Source organism: Hyperolius riggenbachi, chromosome 8, assembly GCF_040937935.1.
Source record: "Hyperolius riggenbachi isolate aHypRig1 chromosome 8, aHypRig1.pri, whole genome shotgun sequence".
Taxonomy (NCBI): domain Eukaryota; kingdom Metazoa; phylum Chordata; class Amphibia; order Anura; family Hyperoliidae; genus Hyperolius; species Hyperolius riggenbachi.
In genome coordinates, this window is record NC_090653.1 from 105,715,806 (window position 1) to 105,740,315 (window position 24,510).

Below are 24,510 nucleotides of genomic sequence, written 5' to 3' on the forward strand. Positions count from 1 at the left end.
TTCAGCACCTCATTCTCTTCTTTGTATGAGCAGGGTATTGGATTTCATTAAGGGATAGGCTTCCGTGCAGCCACATTTGCTTTGGAACTAATTTAGAAATTGGAGTAGTTGTGTGGGCATTTTGTGTGTACAGTTTTTTTTCTTGGCCCCTATTCTCCTAAAAGATAACCAAAAATGGTGTTGCTCTTCAAGCAGGATTAATCATGAAATCCCGGGAGAGGGGTGTGAACGTGTGCCTCTCACTCCTTATTAATAGCTGCCAGTAAATGTATGTTATCAAACAAGGGGCTCGTACCAGCCAAGCACAGGTCACTCATCCAGACGGACTACCAGTTGTCGTGCTGTCACAATGGCATATGAAAGGCACTCAGGTAAATAACCCCTTGCGTCTTGGTGAATATATAATGCACAGTTCTACCCATACTACACCATGTGGTCCCTTTATATTCGTTATAGAATATTTATTTCACTGGGGTAAATGGTATTAAGATTTAACATCTCTCAGAACAGTAACAGATGCTGCGTGGTTACTATGGGTTACACCACTACTCTGTGCACAGTATGCTTGCATTTAAGATGACATTTTTCTTAATGCACGAGTCAGAGGGAGAAATGTATTTATTTTTTCTAGGCTACCTGGCAGTTTACATTCCTGTACCGTAGAATCTCATTATAATAAATGTCTGGCTATAGTAAATGTCTGTCTGTAGTAAACTCTGTCCCCAGGTCCCGTCCCTGCGCCTGTACAGTGTATGACCAATTATGATCTAGTAAACTTCTGATACTTGGCCAGGTCCCTTGAAGTTTATTATAAAGGGGTTCTACTATACTTTACTATTTTATTTTTAATCTTTGTGTTACATGTGTAAAATTGGAACATGAAAAATGTTTTGCTGCTAAGCAAAACTGCCAAAATTGATATATTATTGTATATATAACTCAGCGAACTGGTCTAACTTAGACCGGGAGAAGCACATTTTCAGCAAGTAATTATTGTCTGATAGTGATTGCACACCATTTAACAGCAACTTTAACATACTTTAATGAACCTTGAGATTTTATGAATCACCATAGTACATTAGGCGTTTTGTGTTGTATTCTGTTTAGGTTGATTCAGAAAGCATCATATTTCTGCTTGAGTTGTACAGCACCATTCATCCATTGCTTCTGCATATCCAGCTGTTCCTCTTGTGTGCTGTGTGTAGCTGAGCAGTATGTGATGAGAGGATGTGTATCTGCATCTCCTGCTTGTGGTGCAGCTGTTCCTCTTGTGTGCTGTGTGTAGCTGAGCAGTACTGTGTGATGAGAGGATGTCTACCTGCATCTCCTGATTGTGGTCCAGCTGTTCCTCTTGTGTGTTGTGTGTAGCTGAGCAGTACTGTGTGATGAGTATGTATATCTGCATCTCCTGCGTGTGGTCCAGCTGTTCCTCTTGTGTGCGGTGAGTAGCTGAGTAGCACTGTGTGATGAGGGGATGTCTATCTGCATCTCCTGATTTTGGTCCAGCTGTTCCTCTTGTGTGTTGTGTGTAGATGAGCAGCACTGTGTGATGAGGGGATGTCTATCTGCACCTCCTGCTTGTGGTCCAACTGTTCCTGGAGGAGCAGGAGGTACATACTGCTGCTCAGCTACACACAGCACGTGTATAGTTGAGCAGCAGTATGTACCTCCTGCGTGTGGTCCATGCTGTTCCTTTGTGCTCATGTAATTGCCTTGGGCTTAACCTTAGTTGCTTATGGGTAGTTAAAGTACAACTGAAGCAAAAGGGATATGGAGGCTGCCATATTTATTTCCTTTTAAGCAATACCAGTTACCTGGCTATACTGCAGATCCTCTGCTTCTAATACTTTTAGCCATAGACCCTGAACAAGCATGCAGCAGATCAGGTTTTTCTGACATTGTCAAATCTGATAAGATTATCTGCATGCTTGTTTCTTGTGTGATTCAGACACTACTGTAGCGAAATAGACCAGCAGGGCTGTCAGGAAACTGGTATTGTTTAAAGGGACTCCGAGCACCTCTCATGGGTATGCCTTTAAGCCAGACTACTTCCAACAAAGTCGTGCTTTGACCTCTCTGGAGGAGCCTCTTGCAATGGCCATGCGTGTCACTTCCTCTTCCTGCTTCACTCTAACAGAGAAGACAGGTCTGACCCGGAAGTTATAACATAGCCAAGATGGCAGCCGCAATTTTTAAATTGAAATCGAACGAAAACTATTTGGTGTAGAATGGCGATTCATGCATCAAATCAGAGGAGAGTCAAGCTACAAAAAGGTATGCATCTTTAAGTACTTTGCAGTACTGGTCGGAGTCTCTAGGCAAACCCATGAGAGGTGCTGAGAGTCCCTTTAAAAGGCAATAAATATAGCAGCCTCCATATCCCTCTCACTTCAGTTGTCCTTTCATTGAATTCACCTATTTAATAGTGAATGCTCTTGAAGAGGTTTCATTTTTTATTTTTACAGTAGCAGTTAATGTAGTCTAAGCACAGGGATAAATGGACAAGGTTATTTTGTCACACTGTTACAAAGAAAAATAGTTGTGCTAATTTCCCAGAAGGCTTGGAAAGTATGAATGGGATATAGCTTTGTGGGATATGCCTCCTAATTTCTCTAGATTACCCTTAGGCTGGATTTACAGTGATGTGTTGCATAACGCATGTGTTATGAGTGTGAACTGCAATGGAGACTGGACATAGACTTAAATGCAAAGCCTGCATGCAGCGATTGTATGGAAAGTTAGTTGACATCCAGAAGTATTCTGCAATGCAACTGAGCACTGTGAACTAGCCCTATGTTAACTTTTTAGGGGTAACCCCGAGTTAGGCTTGGGCTGGAAATCTGCAGCTCAGAGTGGTAAGCAGGAGCTGCATCCATGGGAAATGTGTAATGTGCAGGGCTGCCACAGATCTATCTAGCGGTATGCTTTTTAGGGTCTTTAAGCTTGTGAAAAAAAATTGCACTGCTTTTAACCTCCCTGGCGGTAAGCCCGAGCTGAGCTCGGGCTATGCCGCGCAGGGGAAGATCTCAGCCCCTGGTGGGGCGATTTTCATTCTGTAAATTGCTGTGCGCGCAGCCAGCACTTTGCTAGCCGCGCGCACAGCTTGATCGCCGCCGCTCTGCGGCGATCGGCCGCACGCAGCGGCTGAAGAGGGCCCCCCGCCAGAGCCCTGCGCTGCCCGGATCAATGAGTTCCGGGCAGCGCTATGGGCTGGATCGGGTGTGCCTGACGTCAGGACGTCGGCTGACGTCCATGACGTCATCCCGATCGTCGCCATGGCGACAGGAGAAGCCAAACAGGGGAACGCGTTATATACGCGTTCCCCTGTTTGCTATAGATGTTGTATACGCGTTCCCCTGTTTGCTATAGATGCCGGCGACGATCGGACTAGAGGGCCACATGCGCCCTCTAGTGGTGTTTCATGTAGCTACCACTCTGGTAGCTTTACATGAAACATTAAAAAAAAAATAAAAAAAAATTGGAATTCTGCAACTTTTGCAGAAAAAATTAACCGCCAAGGAGATTAAGTAATCATACCGCTAGGCAGTGTCGGACTGAGAGGTGGAAAAACTGATGAAATCCACCCGCTGGCCAAGAAGCATAAACCATGCATAAACCAAGCATAAACTCCCAATAGAAACCTGTAGCTAGTCTTCACTGCGAGCAGCAACACAAGATTAGGGTTGGAACCCACTAGTGTGATTTTGGGAGCGTTTAGGGAGCAAACCGCTAGCGATTTCCCTAAACGCTCAGCTAATATTAATGGATGGGCCAAATTCCACTAGACTGGTTGCAATTACCAAAATCGCAAACGCAGGACATGCAGCATTTTTGAGCATTAGCGTTTCTGCAATGTAAAGTGTATAAACGCTGGCATAATCACTCGTCAAAACCTACACAGAGCGATTTTGCTAGCGTTTTGACATTACTGCACACTGTAACAAAATTAAAATTTAATTGACAGGACCAATCAGAATTGATTACACTTTTTTAAATCACTACTGAAAACACTCATGAAATCGCTTACAAACAGTTCATACAAAACACTAGCGATTGCGATTAGCGATAGCGTTTTGCAGTTGGTTCCAGGCCATAGTGCTGCTTGGCCAGCAAGTGGATTTCTTCAGCCTCACCAAGACAAGACAAATAACATTTATATCACACTTTTCTCCTGGCGGACTCAAAGCACCAGAGCTGCAGCCACTAGGGCGCACTCTATGGGCAGTAGCAGTGTTAGGGAGACTTGCCTAAGGTCTCCTACTGACTTACTGAACAGGCAGAGCCGAGATTCGAACCCTGGTCTCCTGTTTCATTACACTATCCAGCCACTCCACCTCCCAGTCCGACACTGCCGCTAGGGAGGTTAAGCTGCTGTGGACATTTATAGGTGTTCTGTGTTTTTGCATCCATATGCTACGAGCATCTAAAGGCATTTTAGTACAAAAACTGCTTCTGCCTGCTGCGGATGTCTATAGGCCATTTTATTTCCCCATAGTCCTTTGCCCTGGGTGCCTAAAAGGCGTTACACTTTGTCTAAGTACCAACTTTCTACTTTATTGTAATTGTATGCACATAATTCTATGTTAATGCAGAAATATGCAAATGTTACTGCAAATCTACCCTATTTCCCTGAAAATAAGACCTACCCAGAAAATAAGCCCTAGCTGGAATTTTGAGCATGCTTGAAATATAAGCCCTACCCCAAAAATAAGCCCTAGTGGAAGTTAAAGAGGAGGAAGAGGCAGCCAGTAAGTGGGGACACAGTGGTGCAGTGCCAATCGGGCACTGATCCTGTCATCCCAGCACACAGCAAGGTTGTCAGCTGTGTACAGGGAAGACAGGGCAGGTGCCTGATCAGTACAGTAGCATACTTTATAATCCATGATCATCACAGTACAAAGGAACAGGAAATGTTCTGCTGAGAGACACTTCCTAATAAATACAAGACATCCCCTGAAAATAAGCCCTAGCACATCTTTTAGAGGAAAAATTAATATAAGACACTGTCTTATTATCAGGGAAAGACGGTATGCAGCTTGAAACCTTTAGGCCAGAAACCCACTAGGAGCGATTTGATTTGAAATCGCTAGTGATTTGAAAAAGCTCTTGCTAATGCAATGCTATGGGGGATTTTTATAAAATCACATCGCTCAAGTGGGATCGCAGCCATAGTATTACATTAGCAAGAGTTTTCAAATCGCAAGTCGCTCAGAAAATCACTCCTAGGCTAGTGGGGTTCTGGCCTAAGATGTTGTAGATGTGGAAATCCTGCAATGTCTAAAGACGTTGGTGGCATGCAGAAGTAATTTTGGTGAAAAACCTGTGGTGGTCTTTAGATGCCCGTGGCACATAGAGACAGCAATTCTGAAAAGTCTAAAGATGCCGGCGGCAGCAGTCTTAAAGAGACTCTGTTACAAAATTTTGAGCCTTATTTTTTCTATTCTATAAGTTCCTATACCTGTTCTGATGTGGTCTGTCTTACTGCAACCTTTTCTAGTTGCACTGTCTCTGTAATAAATCTTATCTTCTTTCCTCTGTCGTGTCTGTCGACAAGAGGCTGGAATGTGTGGAATGTGCAGCACTGCTTGTCATTGGCAGAAGCTTTACACACCCCCTCCAAGCTCTGCATGAATCACACAGTAAGCTGTTCTCAGCCTATGATACTCTGGTTAGAAGCCAGTCATTTGTTTGTAAACACTGCCTAAAACTGTTAATTACAAGCCAGGATTGCAGCAGGGAGTGACAGAAACAGCACAGAGGGGCACAGGGGAACATAAGGAATAGAATGGTATGCTTTTTATTGTAAGAATATTAGAGTACAGATTCTCTTTAAGGCTGGATTCACAGTGGTCAGTTGCATAACGCACAAGTTAAAATGAGTGTGAACTGCAATGTAGACTGTGCATAGACTTTAATACAAAGCCTGCATGCAGCAAGTTAGAATAACGCCATCCATTACTGTGAACAAGCCCATAGAATAGTATGGGCAGTAAGTTGACATGCAGAATTTTAGCACTGTGAACCTAGCCTAAGGGTTAATAAAACACCATTCAAACATAGCTGACACTGACGAGTAGCTTTAAAAAAAAAAAGCTGCCGGTTTAACAAATAATAGTTATTAGCTAACAGAGGCAGGTCAGGTATTTGCCAGAACACCTGGAATGTCTTTGAATGTTTGGTAGGCATGAGTAAGTAAGCAGTTCCTCACCTAAATATTGTGCTGTCAGCTCAGGAGATTTTGGTTACATAAATGAGTTAAAGAGATTCATTAGAACAGGTTAGTTGTGGTCTGACTTGCTGTTGAGAGAAGTATGGAGACCTCCATTAGAAACCTCATTCATTCTCCTTCATAGCAGGTTTCCAAGCCTCTAACTGGCTCAGAAAAGTCTCTTTAAAACATAAATAAAATTGCACAAGGCAAATTCTCAAATCTGATTACTGTAAATTATAATCATTTCCTATGGTAATTAACTTTTTTAATTCAAAAACCCATGGTGTAACTATGCTTGTGTTCCGCTGTGCAGGTCTCCATACAGGATTTTACTGCCTGGCTTGTTAGCTATAAGCAATTTGTGGTCTTACAATTGCCTACCAACTACTTGCTGTGAACTATAAGTGTGCCTCATCTTCTAGACACATGGCCTCTAGTGTAATGCAGGAGTCCTGGGAAATGTAGTCTGGTATCTGTTGTCCTTTCTACTTTGTATGTCACATGGTCATAACTGACTGACCTGCCCACCAGCTAAATTCAGAGAGGAGAGAATGCAAGCTGTGCTGCAGTGACACACATTTGGTCTATGAAAAAGCTTTTCTCACCACCACTCTGATTCTATCCACACTTTATATTCATTCTCATCCTGGTCAACTTTGCCTTGATGAACTTTGAGTGGGACTTTGATCATTTCTGAATTAGTGGCCCAAAACATCTATGACCATCAGGTATTCTGGTTCCACTGGCTGCATGCTGGTTTCGCATGCGATTCAGTAACTTCTGCCAAAAGATCAGCAAAACAGCCGGACATCTAGTATTTTAAAATGTAAATAAAGTTAGTGGTCTACATAATCCTTCATTTAGTTTCCTTTATTATTATTATTATTATTATTATTATTATTATTCTACAGATGGAATTTGTTTTTATATTTATTTTTAACTTTTACGGTATTTTTGACCTGGAAATGGAGTTGTAACACTTTGGAGCTTTTCCATAAATGCTTTCTACTTTCTAACATGAGTTTTTGTTTTGACCAGTGAATTTAAAGGAATACTATCGATTCACATATTTTTTTCAATTGATACAGGAATTGTTTGGGAAGTGCTGCTAAGTACTGGTGTATACATTTTAGTAGCAACCTCTTTGTTTACTGTTATCAAAATACTTTCAAACTTTACTGACGCCAAAACTGACGGCAGACTGAGCCATGAGGAGAGGGGAAATTCCCTCACACTTGATCAGTTAACACTATGTGTAACTCCCAACAGCTGCAGATTCTGTGTCCTGTGTTTCTGACTGAAGTGTCTGAAGAGAGCAGAGGAAATGTAACTAATTGTCACAGCTTTTCATACTGTTTTTGCTTTCAGAGTTTGATATGTTTGATATTTGCTTTCTGTAGTCTGACATGCAACTCTGGCTGTGCATTGAAGCAGACACCCCTTCTGCAATTGATTTGTCTCAATATAGCTAAATCCTACCCTCAATAAATTACAGCTTTTGCCTCTGATATTTAACATGAAAAGTAGAAAAATGTTTACACAGCTAATGTTTACACAGCTACTTAGACATTATTTGTACATTGTCATTTTAAAAAACTTGGGTATTGATAGTATTCCTTTAACGTTCACAAATGTGACGGTTTTATGTAGTGTATGTTTGACAGGTAGTTTATAGTAATACATAAAGCATTTGCAGTCCTTATGTCACATCTTCCCCGAGGATGGGAGGACAAGCACAGCAGCACTGAAGCTGCGGGAAGATGAAGAGCTCTATACACGTATTAGATCAGTATGTATATCGCAGCATAAATTCCTTAGATACACATGGACTTTATCATCCAGAGAGGAGGGTGACAGAGCCGTCCCTGTTTATACAATGTTTGTCTTATGTCTGTCATTGTTTCCAGATATATATTGTCTGACAGCAGCTTTCAGGCAACTGGCCAGTTCTTTCTTTGGAAGAGTCTGTTGCTGAAATCCATAGAGACAGCGGAACGATCAGAGGGCACTGCTGGTAGATCCTTAAGTCCCAGCAGGAAAATGTTAGCATGCTACATGTGTAACTACAAAGCTTTGGGCTCCATAGCAAACATTTCAAGGGGTCTTAAGCCCTGGGCACACTTGAGCATTGACACCCTACATTCTCCAAGGAGGTGCGTGCATTAATACACAGACACTCCTTATACATACAGCAAATGGAAAAAGCTATTATCTGTCTGCAGCTGGGTCGGATGGCTTGTTTCCTTCCTGGATGATCTGATACAAGTATCATTACCTTCTCTCCAAGGCCTAGGTTCTCAACGTGTGGTACGCATACCCTGGGGGTACTTCTGATAGTTCCAGGGGCTCTGGTTTGATATACTTAACCAAGAATAACAAATTTAGAGTTTTAGAAAATGATAAATGTTATTTAAATACCAATTTAGTGTTTTAGCTAATTAAAAGCAATAGTAAATGATTAGAAATGGTTTAGAACCAATTATCATGTGCTACGATTAAATATATATTTGTCAAGGGGTACTTGTGATAATGTTTACTATGCTAGGGGGTACTTGGTGAGTACTGGGTTTTAAAAGGTGTACATACCAATAAAATGTTGAGAAACACTGCTCTAAGTCCAGTAATATAAATTAAAGCAAGGGAAATGTGGCTACTCTGTTTCATTCAGTGCATTCAGGAGCCACTGTAGCACAATGTGGCCTGCAAGTCCTGTATTCGTGGTTTCCCAGTGATTTCTCCAAACCCTTAACTAAGCAGCCTCTGCCCTCTTACTGTGCTTGTATCACCATATGATGAAATGCCCTAAAAGCCCTGGTTCGAATCCCAGCCAGGGCACTATCTGCAAAGAGTTTGTATGTTCTCTCCGTGTCTGCGTGGGTTACCTCCGGGCACTCTGGTTTCCTCCCACATTCCAAAAACATACGGATAAGTTAATTGGCTCCCCCTAAAATTGGCCCTAGACTACAGTACTTACACTACATAATATAGACATATGGCAATGGTATGGATTAGATTGTGAGCTCCTTTGAGGGACATTTAGTGACAAAATATATATATACACTGTACAGTGCTGCGTAATATGTCGGCGCTATATAAATACTAAATAATAATAATAATAATAACTTACTTGTGCTTTTTTTGCGGGGGGGGGGGGCTCTATTGCAAACTCTGGCCAGTTTGAAATGGGGAGGTGGGTTAGGGCCAAACAAGCTCAAGAAATTACACTTAAAGAGGGTAGATCTTTGTTTTTGTTTCATGCTAATGCAAACTGTAGGCAAAACATGATTTTTGTTAGAGCCAGATATTCCGGAGAGTGAAGTTCAGTGGGATTTGGCATGCATTGCTAATGACAAGGCTAGTGGAGGCTTTCAGGGATTTCCAGGCAAACTATTTAAAATAGTAAAAGATGATGCTGTTACAATGCTGCTTTATGTGCCAGGAACTGGCCACAGGAGTGGAAAAGGTCAATTTACATCCCAATGCCAAAGAAGGGCAGTGCCAAGGAATGTTCAACCTACCAAATAATTGCCCTCATTCCACAAGCTAGCAAGGTTATGTTCCAAGGTTTTGCAGGCTAGGCTTCAGAAATATGTGAACTGAGAACTACCGGAAGAGTAAGCTGGTTTTCAAAGAGGCAGGGGGCAACCAGAGACCAAATTGCCAACCTTCGCTGGATTATACAGAAAGCAAGGGAGTTTTAGAAAAACATCTACTTCTGCTTCATTGACTATATCAAAGCCTTTGACTGTGTGGGTTACACTAAATTATGGCAAGGTCTCAAAGAGCTGTGAGCACCGGATCACCTTACATGTCTCCTGAGGAACTTGTATGCAGGTCAAGAAGCAACTGTGAGAACTGACTATGAAACAACGGATTGGTTAAATATTGAAAAACAAGTACAACAAGGCTGTATATTATCACCCTATTTATTTAACTTATATGCAGAGAATACAATGTGAAACGCTAGACTGTTTGTAGCAAAAGCTGGAATTAAGGTTGCTGGAAGAAATATCAACAGCACCAGATATGCAGATGATATGACTATTATGGCAGAAAGTGAGAAAGAATAAAAAAACAAAACTATATGCAATAAACTAACACATACAGAATATCAACCTCTACCAATATATAATCATACTCGTCTCACCCTAAAAAACTACTAATAGAAAAAAAAATGTAAGGGAGCATAGGACTATATACATAATCAATTTTATTTGACCCAATAATATCAAAATTCGGACTACAAATAGCATAAAAAAAATCCCAATTTTGGTGGGAGTGCACTCCTATTCCAGAACTAACTTTCATTCTTAGGGCCCAATCTTATATCTTGCCAGCAGTGATGTCCAGATTAGTGATAAAGTATGGCAGTTTTCTGTTCAACAACTAATGCACGCCTCTGGGAGATCCCTTACACAACCATTACTGACACAAGCTAGTGTCAAACCTCCCTGCATATGTGGGTGCTGTAGGTCTTTTTAGCTGACAATATAGCATGTAGCAAAGCTACTATAGTTACCGTCCTGAGATTCAAAGGATGCTTGTCCGATGATCGATGTGACTTCACATTGGTTTCCCGCACCGTCAAGGCATCATCGGTGCACAGACTACGAGCAGTGGCTTACCCACCAGCGGCGAGCTGGGAACTGCACGCTCAAGCCGCAGCAGGGGTGGGATACACGTAATCTACCTGCACCAAAGGAAAACCACGCCATGCTGGGGAGGAGGGTTGCGGAGGCACGGGGGAGCTTAATCCTCTCAACCACGGACGTCACATGTCACGTGACGTGTTTCCTCCAATACTGGACTTCTTCAGACGTGCATTAAAAAAACCTCTTGAGGGTGAAAGAGGAAAGTGCAAAAGTTGGCATAAGGCTCAACAATAAAAACAAACAAACAAAAAACTAACATCAAGGCATCAGGACCTATCCTGGCATATAGAGGGGGGAGAAATGGAAGCAATATCAGACGGAGACTGCAGCCATAAAGTTAAGACCTTCATTCCTTGGAAGGAAAGCAAAGACAAACGTGGACAGTGTTATAAAGCACATAGATGTCACCTTGTCTACAAAGGTTCGTAATGTCAAAGGTATGGTTTGTCCAGTAGTAACGTATGGTTGTGAGATTTGGACCATATGGAAGGCTGAGCGCTGAATCGAGGCTTTTCAATTGTGATGTCAGAGAAGACTTTTGAGAGCCCCTTGTATTGCAAGAAAATCCAATATCAATCCTTAAAGAAATTACCCTGACTGTTTATTGGAAGGAAAAATTCTTAAGTTGAAATACTTTGGACAAATAATGAAAAGGCAGGATTTATTGGTGAAGTCCTTGATGCTGGGAAAGATTGAGGACAAAGGAGGAGGGGACCATGGAGAATGAGATAGCTAGATAGTATTATGGAACCAACAACCATGAACTTGGACAAGGTTCGAGAGGCAGTAGAGCACAATTCCCCAACCCTATCCTCAAGGCCTACCAACAGTACACGATTTGCAGAAAACCACAACCATGCACAGATGAGGTAATTAGTGTCTCAGCAGAGCTGATTAACTATCTCTGTGGATTTCCACAAAACATGTACTGTTGGTGGGCCTTGAGGACAGGGTTGGGGAGCTTTGCAGTAGAGGATATGTCATGCGACACATATACACCTCCCTCCAAACAATATAAAAAAGTAAACCACAACAGCAGCAGTAATTCAACAACAGTAGCCACAAACCTTCTATTAATTATCCGTACGACACATACAATTCATTATATCATAAGGTTTTTTTTCTCTTCAGACAGTAATGCAGCACTGTAGGGAAAACTCATGCAGAAAAGCATATGCAGAAAACTAATAAACAAGTCTGAATCCAGCCTTAGACACAAAAAAATGTAGTACCTTAAAATATATTTGAAGTGATGTTGAACCTTAACATATCCGTTGGTGCTAATAAAACTTCTGCCAGACTGCCTTAGTTTTATAGCAAAAAGTGTTACCAGTCTGCCGAAAGCGAACATTAAAAATTGTCTTGCAACCCAGCAAAGATGCAAGATTCTAATCCTTCCCACCTACGTCTAGCTAGTAATGTGGCTCCTCATTCACCCTCCTCTCCTCTGAGGAAGCCCTGTGGAATATGTTGGCGCTATATAAATAAATAATAATAATTAGATTGCTGCAGAAGGCTATGACTTTTTGCTATAAAATTAAGGCTGTTTGGAAGAGATTTAAAATAGCTACTTGCGTTTGTCTCATTGCATTAAGCTCTGCAGCAATATATGCCATAGCTCAGGCCACAATCATGCAGATGAGAAACTGGACAGTAAATGAAAATAGATTGGTGGTATCATAAATAGAAGAAAGCACAAAGCATTTCGAGTTTTTTACTGACAGCAAAACAATTCATATGAGTGAGGGAAGGTTGACTTGGCGGCCAGTCTTACCCGGGTAGGGTGTTGAGACCTTTGCAGGTTCCATCAGCTCTCCCATGTGCTCTAACCCATGTGTAGTAATTTTCCTTTTCCATGTGCAGTCCTTCATGTATAGTAGTTTTCATTTTCAATGTACAATCCCCTATGATCAGTAGTTCTGGTCTTTCATGTGCAGTCTCCCATGTACAGTAGTCCTTCTTTTACACTTGCAGTCCCCATGTACAGTAGTTCTCTTTTTTCATAAGTAGCCCCCGTGTACAGTAGTTCTTGTGCTCTTCCACGTGCAGTCCCCCATGTATAAAAGTTCTCATCTTTCATGTGCAGTCCCCCGTGTCCAGTAGTTATTCTTCTCGTCCATGTGCAGTGCCCCATGTATAGTAGTTTTCCTTTTCCATGTATAATCCCCCATTTTCCTGTTTCATGAGCAGTCCCCCATGTACAGTAGTTCTTCTCTTCCATGTGCAATACCCCATGTGTAGTTTTTTCCCTCTTCCATGTGCAGCCCACCATGAACTACTGTTCTCGTCTTTTATGTGCAGTCCCTCGTGCCCAGTAGTTCTTCTCTTCCACTTGCAGTCCCCCATGTACAGTAGTTATCTATCTTGTGCAGTCCCCTGTGTCCAGTAGTTATTATTCACTACCATGAGCAGTGCCCCATGTATAGTAGTTTTCCTCTTCCATGTGCAGTCCCCCATGCATAGTTTTTTTTTTTTCCGCACGCAGTTCCCCATGCACAGTACAGTGATGTGAAAAACTATTTGCCCCCTTCCTGATTTCTTATTCTTTTGCATGTTTGTCACACTTAAATGTTTCTGCTCATCAAAAACAGTTAACTATTAGTCAAAGATAACATCATTGAACACAAAATGCAGTTTTAAATGATGGTTTTTATTATTTAGTGAGAAAAAAAACCTCAAAACCTACATGGCCCTGTGTGGAAAAAGAAATTGCCCCCTGAACCTAATAACTGGTTGGGCCACCCTTAGCAGCAATAACTGCAATCAAGCGTTTGCAATAACTTGCAACGAGTCTTTTACAGCGCTCGGAAGGAATTTTGGCCCACTCATCTTTGCAGTTGTTGTAATTTAGCTTTATTTGAGGGTTTTCTAGCATGAACCGCCTTTTTAAGGTCATACCACAACATCTCAATAGGATTCAGGTCAGGACTTTGACTAGGCCACTCCAAAGTCTTCATCTTGTTTTTCTTCAGCCATTCAGAGGTGGATTTGCTGGTGTGTTTTGGGTCATTGTCCTGCTGCAGCACCGAAGATCGCTTCAGCTTGAATTGACAAACAGATGGCCGGACATTCTCCTTCAGGATTTTTTGGTAGACAGTAGAATTCATGGTTCCATCTATCACAGCAAGCCTTCCAGGTCCTGAAGCAGCAAAACAACCCCAGACAATCACACTACCACCACCATATTTTACTGTTGGTTTGATGTTCTTTTGCTGAAATGCTGTTACTTCTACCCCAGATGTAATGGGACACACACCTTCCAAAAAGTTCAACTTTTGTCTCGTCGGTCCATAAGGTATTTTCCCAAAAGTCTTGGCAATCATTGAGATGTTGTTGTTTTTTAGCAAAATTGAGACGAGCCTTAATGTTCTTTTTGCTTAAAAGTGGTTTGCGCCTTAGATATCTGCCATGCAGGCCGTTTTTGCCCAGTCTCTTTCTTATGGTGGAGGTATGAACACTGACCTTAATTGAGGCAAGGGAGGCCTGCAGTTCTTTAGATGTTGTCCTGGGGTCTTTTGTGGCCTCTCGGATGAGTTTTCTCTGCGCTCTTGGGGTAATTTTGGTCGGCCGGCCACTCCTGGGAAGGTTCATAACTGTTCCATGTTTTTGCCATTTGTGGATAATGGCTCTCACTGTGGTTCGCTGGAGTCCCAAAGCTTTAGAAATGGCTTTATAACCTTTACCAGACTGATAGATCTCAATTACATTTGTTCTCATTTGTTCATGAATTTCTTTGGATCTTGGCATAATGTCTAGCTTTTGAGGTGCTTTTGGTCTACTTCTCTGTGTCAGATAGCTCCTATTTAAGTGATTTCTTGATTGAAACAGGTGTGGCAGTAATCAGGCCGGGGGGTGACTACAGAAATTGAACTCAGGTGTGATAAACCACAGTTAAGTTATTTTTTAACAAGGGGGGCAATCCCTTTTTCACACAGGGCCATGTAGATTTGGAGTTTATTTTCTCACTAAATAATAAAAACCATCATTTAAAACTACATTTTGTGTTCAATTATGTTATCTTTGACTAGTAGTTAACAGTTTTTGATGAGCAGAAACATTTAAGTGTGACAAACATGCAAAAGAATAAGAAATCAGGAAGGGGGCAAATAGTTTTTCACATCACTGTATTTCTCGTCTTTGATGTAGTCCCCCATGTACATTAGTTCTCATCTTTCACCTCTCACCTGTGTATAGTAGTTTTCCTCTTTCATGTGCAGTCCCCCATGTATAGTTGTTTTCCTCTTCCATGTGCACCCCCCCCCCCCCCATGTACTGTAGTTCTCGAGTTTCATGTGCAGTCCCCGGTGTACAGTAGTTCTTATGTTCCGTGTGCAGTCCTCCATGTATAGCAGTTTTCCTCTTCCATGTGCCATCCCCCATGTATAGTAGTCCCCGTCTTTCATGTGCAGTCCCCATGTAAAGTAGTTATTCTTATCTTCCATGTGCAGTCCCCATGTAAAGAAGTTCTTATCTTCCATGTGCAGTTCCCATGTAAAGTAGTTCTTCTTATCTTCCATGTGCAGTCCCCATGTAAATAAGTTCTTCTTATCTTCCATGTGCAGTCCCCATGTAAAGAAGTTCTTCTTATCTTCCATGTGCAGTCCCCATGTAAAGAAGTTCTTATCTTCCATGTGCAGTTCCCATGTAAAGTAGTTCTTCTTATCTTCCATGTGCAGTCCCCATGTAAATAAGTTCTTCTTATCTTCCATGTGCAGTCCCCATGTAAAGAAGTTCTTCTTATCTTCCATGTGCAGTCCCCATGTAAAGAAGTTCTTCTTATCTTCCATGTGCAGTCCCCATGTAAAGTAGTTCTTCTTATCTTCCATGTGCAGTCCCCATGTAAATAAGTTCTTCTTATCTTCCATGTGCAGTCCCCATGTAAAGAAGTTCTTCTTATCTTCCATGTGCAGTCCCCATGTAAAGAAGTTCTTCTTATCTTCCATGTGCAGTCCCCATGTAAAGAAGTTCTTCTTATCTTCCATGTGCAGTCCCCATGTAAAGTAGTTCTTCTTATCCTACATGTGCAGTCCCCATGTATAGTATTCTTCTTCTCTTCCATGTGCAGTGCCCCATGTATAGTAGTTTTCCTCTGAGTGGTCCCTCTTGTATAGTAGTTTTCCTCTTCCATGTACCTCGCCCATGTATAGTGATTTTTCTCTTTCATGTGGTGCCTCCCCAAATACAGTAGTTTTGTTTTTCCATGTGCAGTCCCCCGTGTACAATAGTCCTTCGCTCCCATGTGCAGTCCCCCATGTACAGTAGTTATTTTTTTTTTCTATCTTCAGTCACCCATTTGCTGTAATTTCTCAATTCATGTGCAGTCCCTTGTATATAGTAGTTCCTGTCTTTCATTCAGTACCCCATGTATAACATCCTATATAATAAAACCCGTGTTCCTGTGCCTGTGCTTTTGAGGTACTGCATGCACAGCACATGGGTGACCATTGAGACAGGAGGATGACGGCGCGTATGCGCGCTGACATGTGGATGGCGGCTGTGACAGGAAGGGGAGTGGGTTGTGAGGAAGGCCTAGAGCCAATTATTGTAACAGGCTTAGGTCTATTAGTGTATATTGATTTCTCCCTTACATGTGCAGTCCCTGTGTTCCCTCCTTTTTTGTATGTGCAGTCCTTCATTTACAGTAAGCTCCCTCTGCCAGCAACACCACTGCTTTGCTCTAAAAGGTCTGTAAATATAATTCTGGCAAACTTTACTCTTCTAAAGCTATTATTTATATCTCTTGGATTGATCATAGTAATAGGATAACACACAGAGAAATGGATTATAATTATGGGACCAGTAATTCCCAGTTATGTCTTTGTACAAGTGTGCCAGACTCTTAACCTATAACATTACCAATAAACGCTCCCAGTCCAGCGCTGTGCAGGGAGGTGATGAACACAAATGTTGTATAAATGGGGGATGACTATAGTTCTGTCTGGCACCAATGCTCCCAGCTCTGCATCTAAAATAAGAGGATTGCTAATACTGTGCCACTACAAGAGTTAAGGTCACAGATAAGCACTCTTTCCAAACTTTCATCTTTTAACCCCTTCTTCATAGTCGCTGCCAGCATTCATGATGCTTCCAACCAATTTATCTGATAGCCGGTGACAAGTAGGCATTTTACAAGCAGCAGGAGTAAGGTCAACATAACATTGGTGTCCCCTGTCAGTACAGCACTAAGTGCAAATATGTGCTGGGCTTCAATAAACATGAAAGTACCTTGCAAAGGAATTGTCACTTCAGAACTTAAAGCGGAATATAACCCTGCATTTCAACTTTGCTCTAAAACATTATTTACAGCATATTATATGCAACCAGCATTTTTTTTTTTTACTAGACCAGCATTGGAAGGGTTACACAGAGTTTTAAAGTTCCTGGAGATTTCTGCAGACGCATCCGAAGCTGAAATAGATACATTTTGTTTACATAAATGTATCTAAATGTTGAATGTGACTCACTCTGACTGAGCTGGAGGACAGCCAAAGTGTGTAACATTCAACACTTAGATACATTTATGTAAACAAAATGTATCTATTTCAGCTTCGGATGCGTCTGCAGAAATCTCCAGGAACTTTAAAACTCTGTGTAACCAAAGTATTTAAGTTTTAATACTAGTATCAACCCTATATGTGACCAAAGTATTTACGTTTTAACCCTTCTATTGAACACTCTGGCCTTATTTCTTTAAGTGTTGACTGGTTAGATCTTCTGGCAGTCCAGGGCGAACACGCTGAAACCAGCGCAGGAGATTTGGGCGCAGCTGGCGCCACCATAGGCCGTAATGGGAATTACGGCTATAGCAGGCACAGGGAGTAACTTCAGCGCCGTCAGAAGACGGTGCTGAAGTTACTTTTAAAACATAATAATTCGGCTTCCAGCAATTGCTGGAAGCCTAATTATTTCATTCCCCACTATCCATGGCGGCCTGGAGGGGGGAATAGTATTTAATATGCCCGGGACTTGTGCGGCAGCAGGATCAGCCATATACCGGCTGTATCCTGCGCCCAAGTCTCCAGCGCCGATACCTCTCGTACGCGTCCAGGGAACTCTCTCACAGCCATATGTTACTACTGGGGAGCCCACTGCTACTTGGCACCTAATATTTGTTTACTCCTCAGTGTTCTCCCCAGAGCATATTAGCAGGGCGCGCCGCCGGGGTAAGATTGGCCGGCCAAAATTCAGCCTCCCATGTGGTATAATGAGTCAGGTGTCCGTTCACAATAGACCTGATTTACGCCGTTTCATTATACATGCGCACACACTGCTATTAGTTCCCGGGTGGCTGAAGGCTTTCTTTCCTTCCCTCTCTCCATTTAGACAGTCAGCGTGTTTACTCATTGTTGCCTCCCTCTATCCAGTAATAACCAGAGGCAGCCAAGTGCTCCCCGCCTCTCACAACTCCATCCAGCCAGTAGCAGAAGCAGCTGACACACCAGGGAGGAGAGATCATCCTTGCTTCACACGCAGAGCGGAATAACGCACGGCAGGGGAAAGTGACACAGGGACAGCTCAGTCACTTACAAGTCACTCCAGCACGTCCCATACTGCAGAGGACCCTCTAATTAAAGCGGATCCGAGGTGAAAAACTAACTATAACAAGTAACTTGTCTATATATCTTGTCTAAAGTTTAGATCTAGCTGCAGCTGTAGAATATGATTATGTCTACCTGTGATACAATGACAGTAGCCATGTTTTTTGTAAACATTACAAACCGGCAAGCTTATCTGCATCTTTAGTGAAAAAAAACCGAATCTTCCTCCTCCTCCCTCCTCCCCTCTGCCTCTGAAATCTCTGGCTTGTAATACCTCCCCCTCCTCCTGCCCAGACTGAGCTCCCATGAGCCCTTGCTACTGCCAAGGCTCTCTGAAAAACTGTGGGCGAGGCTTGTTTAGTTTATAGGGAATTAGAGTATTAAAACATAAACAAAAAAGTATTTGGCTTGAGGAATGCCCTATAAACGATAGGAAAGGAACACAATTATGCAATGAGTAAAAGTTCATCTCGGATCCACTTTACATAGGCACCCAGGTAATTAAATTCCAGAAACGGCAAACAAACAAGTAGCACAAGTAGCACAGTATAAATCACTCAGCAATTCAAAGAGAGGTCACTAAAGGAATGTGGCACCTTAATGGGCGGAAGTGTGTATCCAGGCAAAGAAAGAGTCAAGAATATCAAAGTGCCAAATTATTCATTGTTCACTAAAACGGACAGTCTCATAAGAATACATATTTGAGTTGGGGGGGGGGGGGGGGGAAGAGATAGAGGCAGAGAGAAGATTTACTTAGCTGGGGCTTCTTCCAGCCCCTAGCAGTCTGTATCTGGTCCCTTTCTGTGGTTGCGCTACCCTCCAAAAGATCCCTAGCCCCAGTTGGTTGCAGGCTACTGTGCAAGCAAACTCATCTGTGCACCTCTCTCGCTCATGCTCCTGTAGTGGTCTGGAGCATTATGTAGTTTAAGTATATGTGAACTGCACAAGCACAGAATCATCCTGGCCTCTGGAGCATGACAGAGAGCAGACGTATCCGTGACCAAAGTCGGGGATCTTTCACGGGGAAAGCGACACACTGGAGTAGATTGGAACTACAGCAAGGGACCTGATTGCTGGAACAAGCCCCAGCTAAGTAAATCTACCCCCCATGAACACTGCGATAACTTGTAAATCGCAGTGCTCATTTCCCACTGGCATGCATTGTTTTTTCCGAATCGCAACTGTCATGCGAACATGCTCTTTTACCAGCAGCTATACCGTGCAATCATGGGTAGTGGGAATTGTAGGTAGCGTAATCGCAGCGCGATTGCGATCACACTTCCTAGTGGAAAAGGGCCCTTACTTCTCCACCCAGCTACTTTTTCATGCTACCCGGCTGAAAAAAAATTCTGGGGAGAACACTGCTCCTTGTCAACCCAGTAGCACTCACTACTTGTCACCTACTTTTTATCTAACTATACCCTACATTCCATGTCACTAGAATCTATGAATTAGTACTTGGCTGCTAGTAGAATCTACTACCTGCCTGGCACTGGGAGTCTGTCAGTTACTACTGATCCCTACCCACTAACCAGAAGATTCTGAAGTAGTGTCTGCAACTGCTGGAAGAGGGAGGCAAATCCATACTCTCCCTACCTCCAACATGGAGGTCCATTTTGCAAGCTTTGCTTTGGGCACCAAGTGGGAACTGGGAAAGGGGTATAGTGGGGACTGGGCAGGAGGGTGGCATAGGTGATAGCACTCTTGCCTTACAGCGCTGGGCCCCTGGCTTGTATCCCAGTCAGGGTATTATCTATAAGGAGTCCCAAAAACATAAAGATAAGTTAATTGGCTTCACCCAAAAAAATAAAATAAATAAATAAATGGTCCTAGACTGCATACTCTATTCATGGCTGTGGAAGATATCTGCGCTATATAAATAATAATCAAAAGGGGTGTGAACATTAGATGGACATAAGTTTTGCTGGGAAATCCCTTGATTTGTAGTTACGCCCCTGTTGACACCCCACAGCTTCTGATGAACCATCAGCATCTCTGCACAGAGCTCCCTCCACACATTAGTGAATGCAGCTGAGAGTGGGCGTGCCAGCAGTGTACAAAAGCTTCTTGAGGAGTGCTGTATTCAGAACCTGTGTACATGATGCAGTGTCAGGGAAGCATCTAATAACCAAATTACTATAGTGTATGCAAATCACAGCTAAGCCTTTATAAGGCTGTAATTGAAAGCCGCATGTGCGCTCTCCAGCTGCCATCTCCTTTGTCCTTGACATCAAATTGTAATAGCGGTATGGGAGACACAGAGCGCTCTTTCATTAATATTCCTCTGTGGTGAATCATTGTTGATAAACACTTCATAACAGAACAAGCGATCCAAATACTCATCCCTCTCGCTGACCCATTTCACATTCCAGCAGTTTACTGTTTAGCTGTTCTAGTGAAGGATTAAGGCTTTTGCTGTAAATCAACTTAGCATTAGCCAACAACAGCTGCTTTTGGAGCCGTTATATATTTGTAATAAATGTAGATGAGAATTCAGAGTAAACAATGTCGTTTGCTTTAGAAACCAGATTCCTTGCGCTAATGTTTTGGGATTTTGAGAAAATGTACACTATGCAGGATATGAGATGCTTCTCAGGAAGTCCCCTTATTTTCATATTGTTGGGGGCCTGTTTATCAGGAAGTGGCAGTCTGCTAACAGATAAACCAGATGCTTTGTAAAGGTGCCCACACCCTTAATCAATTTTTTTCCACAGCATATTTGATTGCTGTGATTGAATCTGCCAGAGAACAATTCCCCAACATGGCTGCTCGATCATATTATCGACCGATGCCCCTGGTTCAGTGATTGCCCCCCCCCCCCCCCCCGACCCCTGGGTCTCCGACTGACGCCCGCTCCCTTTCCGTCATACCTGGATACAGAATGCCGCAGGGGCTAAAACAGGTTTTATTATATCAGGATTTACTATACTAGGCTTTACTCCCATATACTTAGAATGGTGCTTGGCTGGGACCTGCACATTTAGCGTATTATACCTGAGTTTACTACTGTATGAAATTATACTGTATTGTCACCTGGTAGACATTTGACAGACTTCATTAATGCAGGAATGTTGTATGGGGAATTTGTCCATATCACAAGCTCTGTTTACTGCAAATCATTGCTCTATCAGGTTGGTTTATGATGAATGTATAACAAAGTCTGATAAGCACACGCATATAAAAATGTGCAGGGTTTTTGTTTACTAGAGGGATGCAAAAACAGGTTTGTTTTTACTAAGCAGTTGATTTCATGAACCTAGATTAAAAATAAATGTACATTAGTCAAAAGATAACTGAATTGCCACTTTTTCTTTTTAGGTCCCCGCCACTACACAGTGGGCACAATGTCTGAGCGCTTTGACTGCCATTACTGCAGAGCCCCTCTGCAGGGCAAGAAGTATGTGGAGAAGGATGGACACAACTGCTGTGTGAAGTGCTTTGATAAGATAGTGGCCAACACCTGTGCTGAATGCAGGAAACCCATCGGGGTGGATTCCAAGGTGAGGCCAGACGTTTGTGGGGAACGCCCAGCATACAGTTGGAGGTGGTTAGGGTAAAGCAAGTGCTCAAAAACAAGTGTTCATTTATTGATGGAAATAGTGGCAAGTGCATACAGGCATGTTTACTCTGCAGTGACTAATGTCGCTTGTCCCTGATAAACGATCCCTCCACTAGTCTGGCTGAACATTGTTCAGTGCTAAACCGCAAGACATTCTGGGAAATATCAACAATAACTTATCTCAGACAGTGCATAGTCTCACCTGTGCAATTAGCATATAGCAGTTATGTGTGCAAACAAGCACAGCACTCAAGTACAACACACTCCTTGTGAAATGTACATAAAGATACGATAGTGACGTTATTACAGCAATAACTAGGTACAAGAAGGAAAAGCTTCATTGAACAAGCTTATCGGTATTACTAAAGAAACTTTGGTGCTGAGGTATATGAATATGTTAATGTTACCCATTCACTTGTTATTCCCTACACATAATGAAGCAAATTCAGATATCTGAAACTAGCCTTAATTAATGAACTATGTGGCCAAAATAAAGAAAATATATTGTTTCACAAATCCTAGTGGAAGGGTTATATTCAGGCTGGATTCACAGTGGTCAGTTGCTAAACGCAGTGTTAGGAGTGTGAGCTGCAATGGAGACTGGACATAGACATTCATTCAAAACCTGCATCCAGTGAGTTAGAATAACGCAATCAGTTACAACGTAGCACTGTGAACAGGCTCATAGAATTGTATGGGCAGCGAGCTATAATTCTGCAATGCAACTGATGCACTGTGAACTAGCCCTAAAGAGTATGGAAACATTGGATAACATTTGCCTCTGATTGATAATATACTGATTTTTAGCTGTGTTTTAAGATGGTGACATGTCACGTCTGTGGTACACAGTAGACACTGAAGTGCTGATACTGATTTATGCAGAGGGAGACTTGCAGATGCTAATGCCCTGCTGGCAACATCTAGTTATGATGGCTTATGTCTGTTTGGAGCTGCAGAGTGGTACAGCATATATATATACTAAGATATGCCACTGCTCCAGCTGGATTTGTATGGCAGAAAGATCAGCACACTCAGTAGTATGTTGCAAAACTTCAAGCAACTGCACATTTATCGGCTTGAAGATGGGCTGATGCCCAAAACAGCATTAAGTCAGTGTCAGTTAGCCAGTGTCTTTCGCCATGTTTTGAGACACATTTTTCCTGGGAAGTGTGGATCTTGGACTCTATTCCCCCACGGACTCTTTATACAAGTTGGCCAGCAGGCATTTGATGGATTATGTGTGTCTTGGACGCCTATCTACTGCGGGTTGCTGGTCCTTGTTGAACACACAGTATATTTATGGAAATTTTTTGTATTAAGAGAGCTTGAAGTTTTGCAACATACTACTGAGTGTGCTGATCTTTCTTCCATACAAATTGATTGCCACCTGGTGCTCTGGATAGTTTCACCTTAAAGGGTCACTTAAAGGGGAACTGAAGTAAGAGGTATACGGAGGCTGCCATATTTATTTCCTTTTAATCAATACCAGTTGCCTGGCAGCCCTGCTGGTCTATTTCTCTGCAGTAGTATCTGAATAACACCAGAAACAAGCATGCAGCTAGTCTTGTCAGATCTGACTTTAAAGTCTGAAACACCTGATCTGCTGCATGCTTGTTCAGGGGCTATGGCTAATAGTATTAGAGGAAGAGGATCAGCAGGGCTGCCAGGCAACTGGTATTGCTTAAAAGGAAATAAACATGGCAGCCTCCATATACCTCTCTCTTCAGCTCCCCTTTAAGGTAAAAAAAAAAAAAAAAAAAGTTTTACTCACCTGGGGCTTCTACCAGCCCCCTGCAGGTGTCCGGTGTCCACGCAGTCTCGCTCGGATCCTCCTGGCCCCGCTGGCAGCGACTTCCGTTTTCGGCGACAGGCCTGGGAACCCGAGCGATTCTTTTCGTTCCTGGCCGCAATAGTGCCCTCTATACTGCTATTGCGGCCAGGAACGTGAAGCATCACTTGCGTTCCCAGGCCTTTCACCGAAAATGGAAGTAGCTGCCGGCGGGGACAGGAGCATCGGAGCGAGACTGCGTGGGCACCGGACACCTGCAGGGGCTGGTGGAAGCCCCAGGTGAGTAAAACTCATTTTTTTCTGTTGCCTTAAGTGTACCTTTTAAATATGACTAGGGGAGTCCAGCCGGGTACTACTACTTTACTGCTCTAGCTGGATAAAGCCGAGTGTAAATTGACCTATACAATTTTTTTCTTCTTCTTTATTGCACATATGTGTAAGGTATCTAAAAGATTGTTAGTTATCTGTTTTGTCTTGTCTTGCATGAGGCAGTGTTCTCTGAGGGTAGGAACACACTAGGCAGAAAGGCTAGCATTGCTGAAAACATTAGCATTCATGCACATAATGCAAGTCAATGGGATGCATGAAAAAAATCATATGTTCGCATTCTGCAATGTCAGTTTTTGAAAACGCTGAACTTGCTGCTTATTTTTCTAAATCGCACATAAGGAATGTCAGTGGTGATGCAGAGGTATAGCTTTTTAATGTGTTTTTATTCATTTTTCTTTTTTTTTAGTTTTTTTGATGTATTTACACTTCCT

The 24,510-nt window shown here is 42.4% G+C and overlaps 1 protein-coding gene across 1 annotated transcript in view; it reads left to right on the forward strand.

Moving 5' to 3' along the window:
* The first annotated feature begins 264 nt into the window (after positions 1-264).
* The window catches only part of FHL1 (four and a half LIM domains 1), a 43,944-nt gene continuing 19,698 nt past the window's right edge, over positions 265-24,510 (forward strand). The window contains exons 1-2 of the mRNA XM_068247900.1: positions 265-371; positions 21,720-21,901. Coding sequence (XP_068104001.1) covers positions 350-371; positions 21,720-21,901 — 204 coding nt within the window. The 5' untranslated portion in view covers positions 265-349. The remainder of the gene's footprint in view (positions 372-21,719; positions 21,902-24,510) is intronic.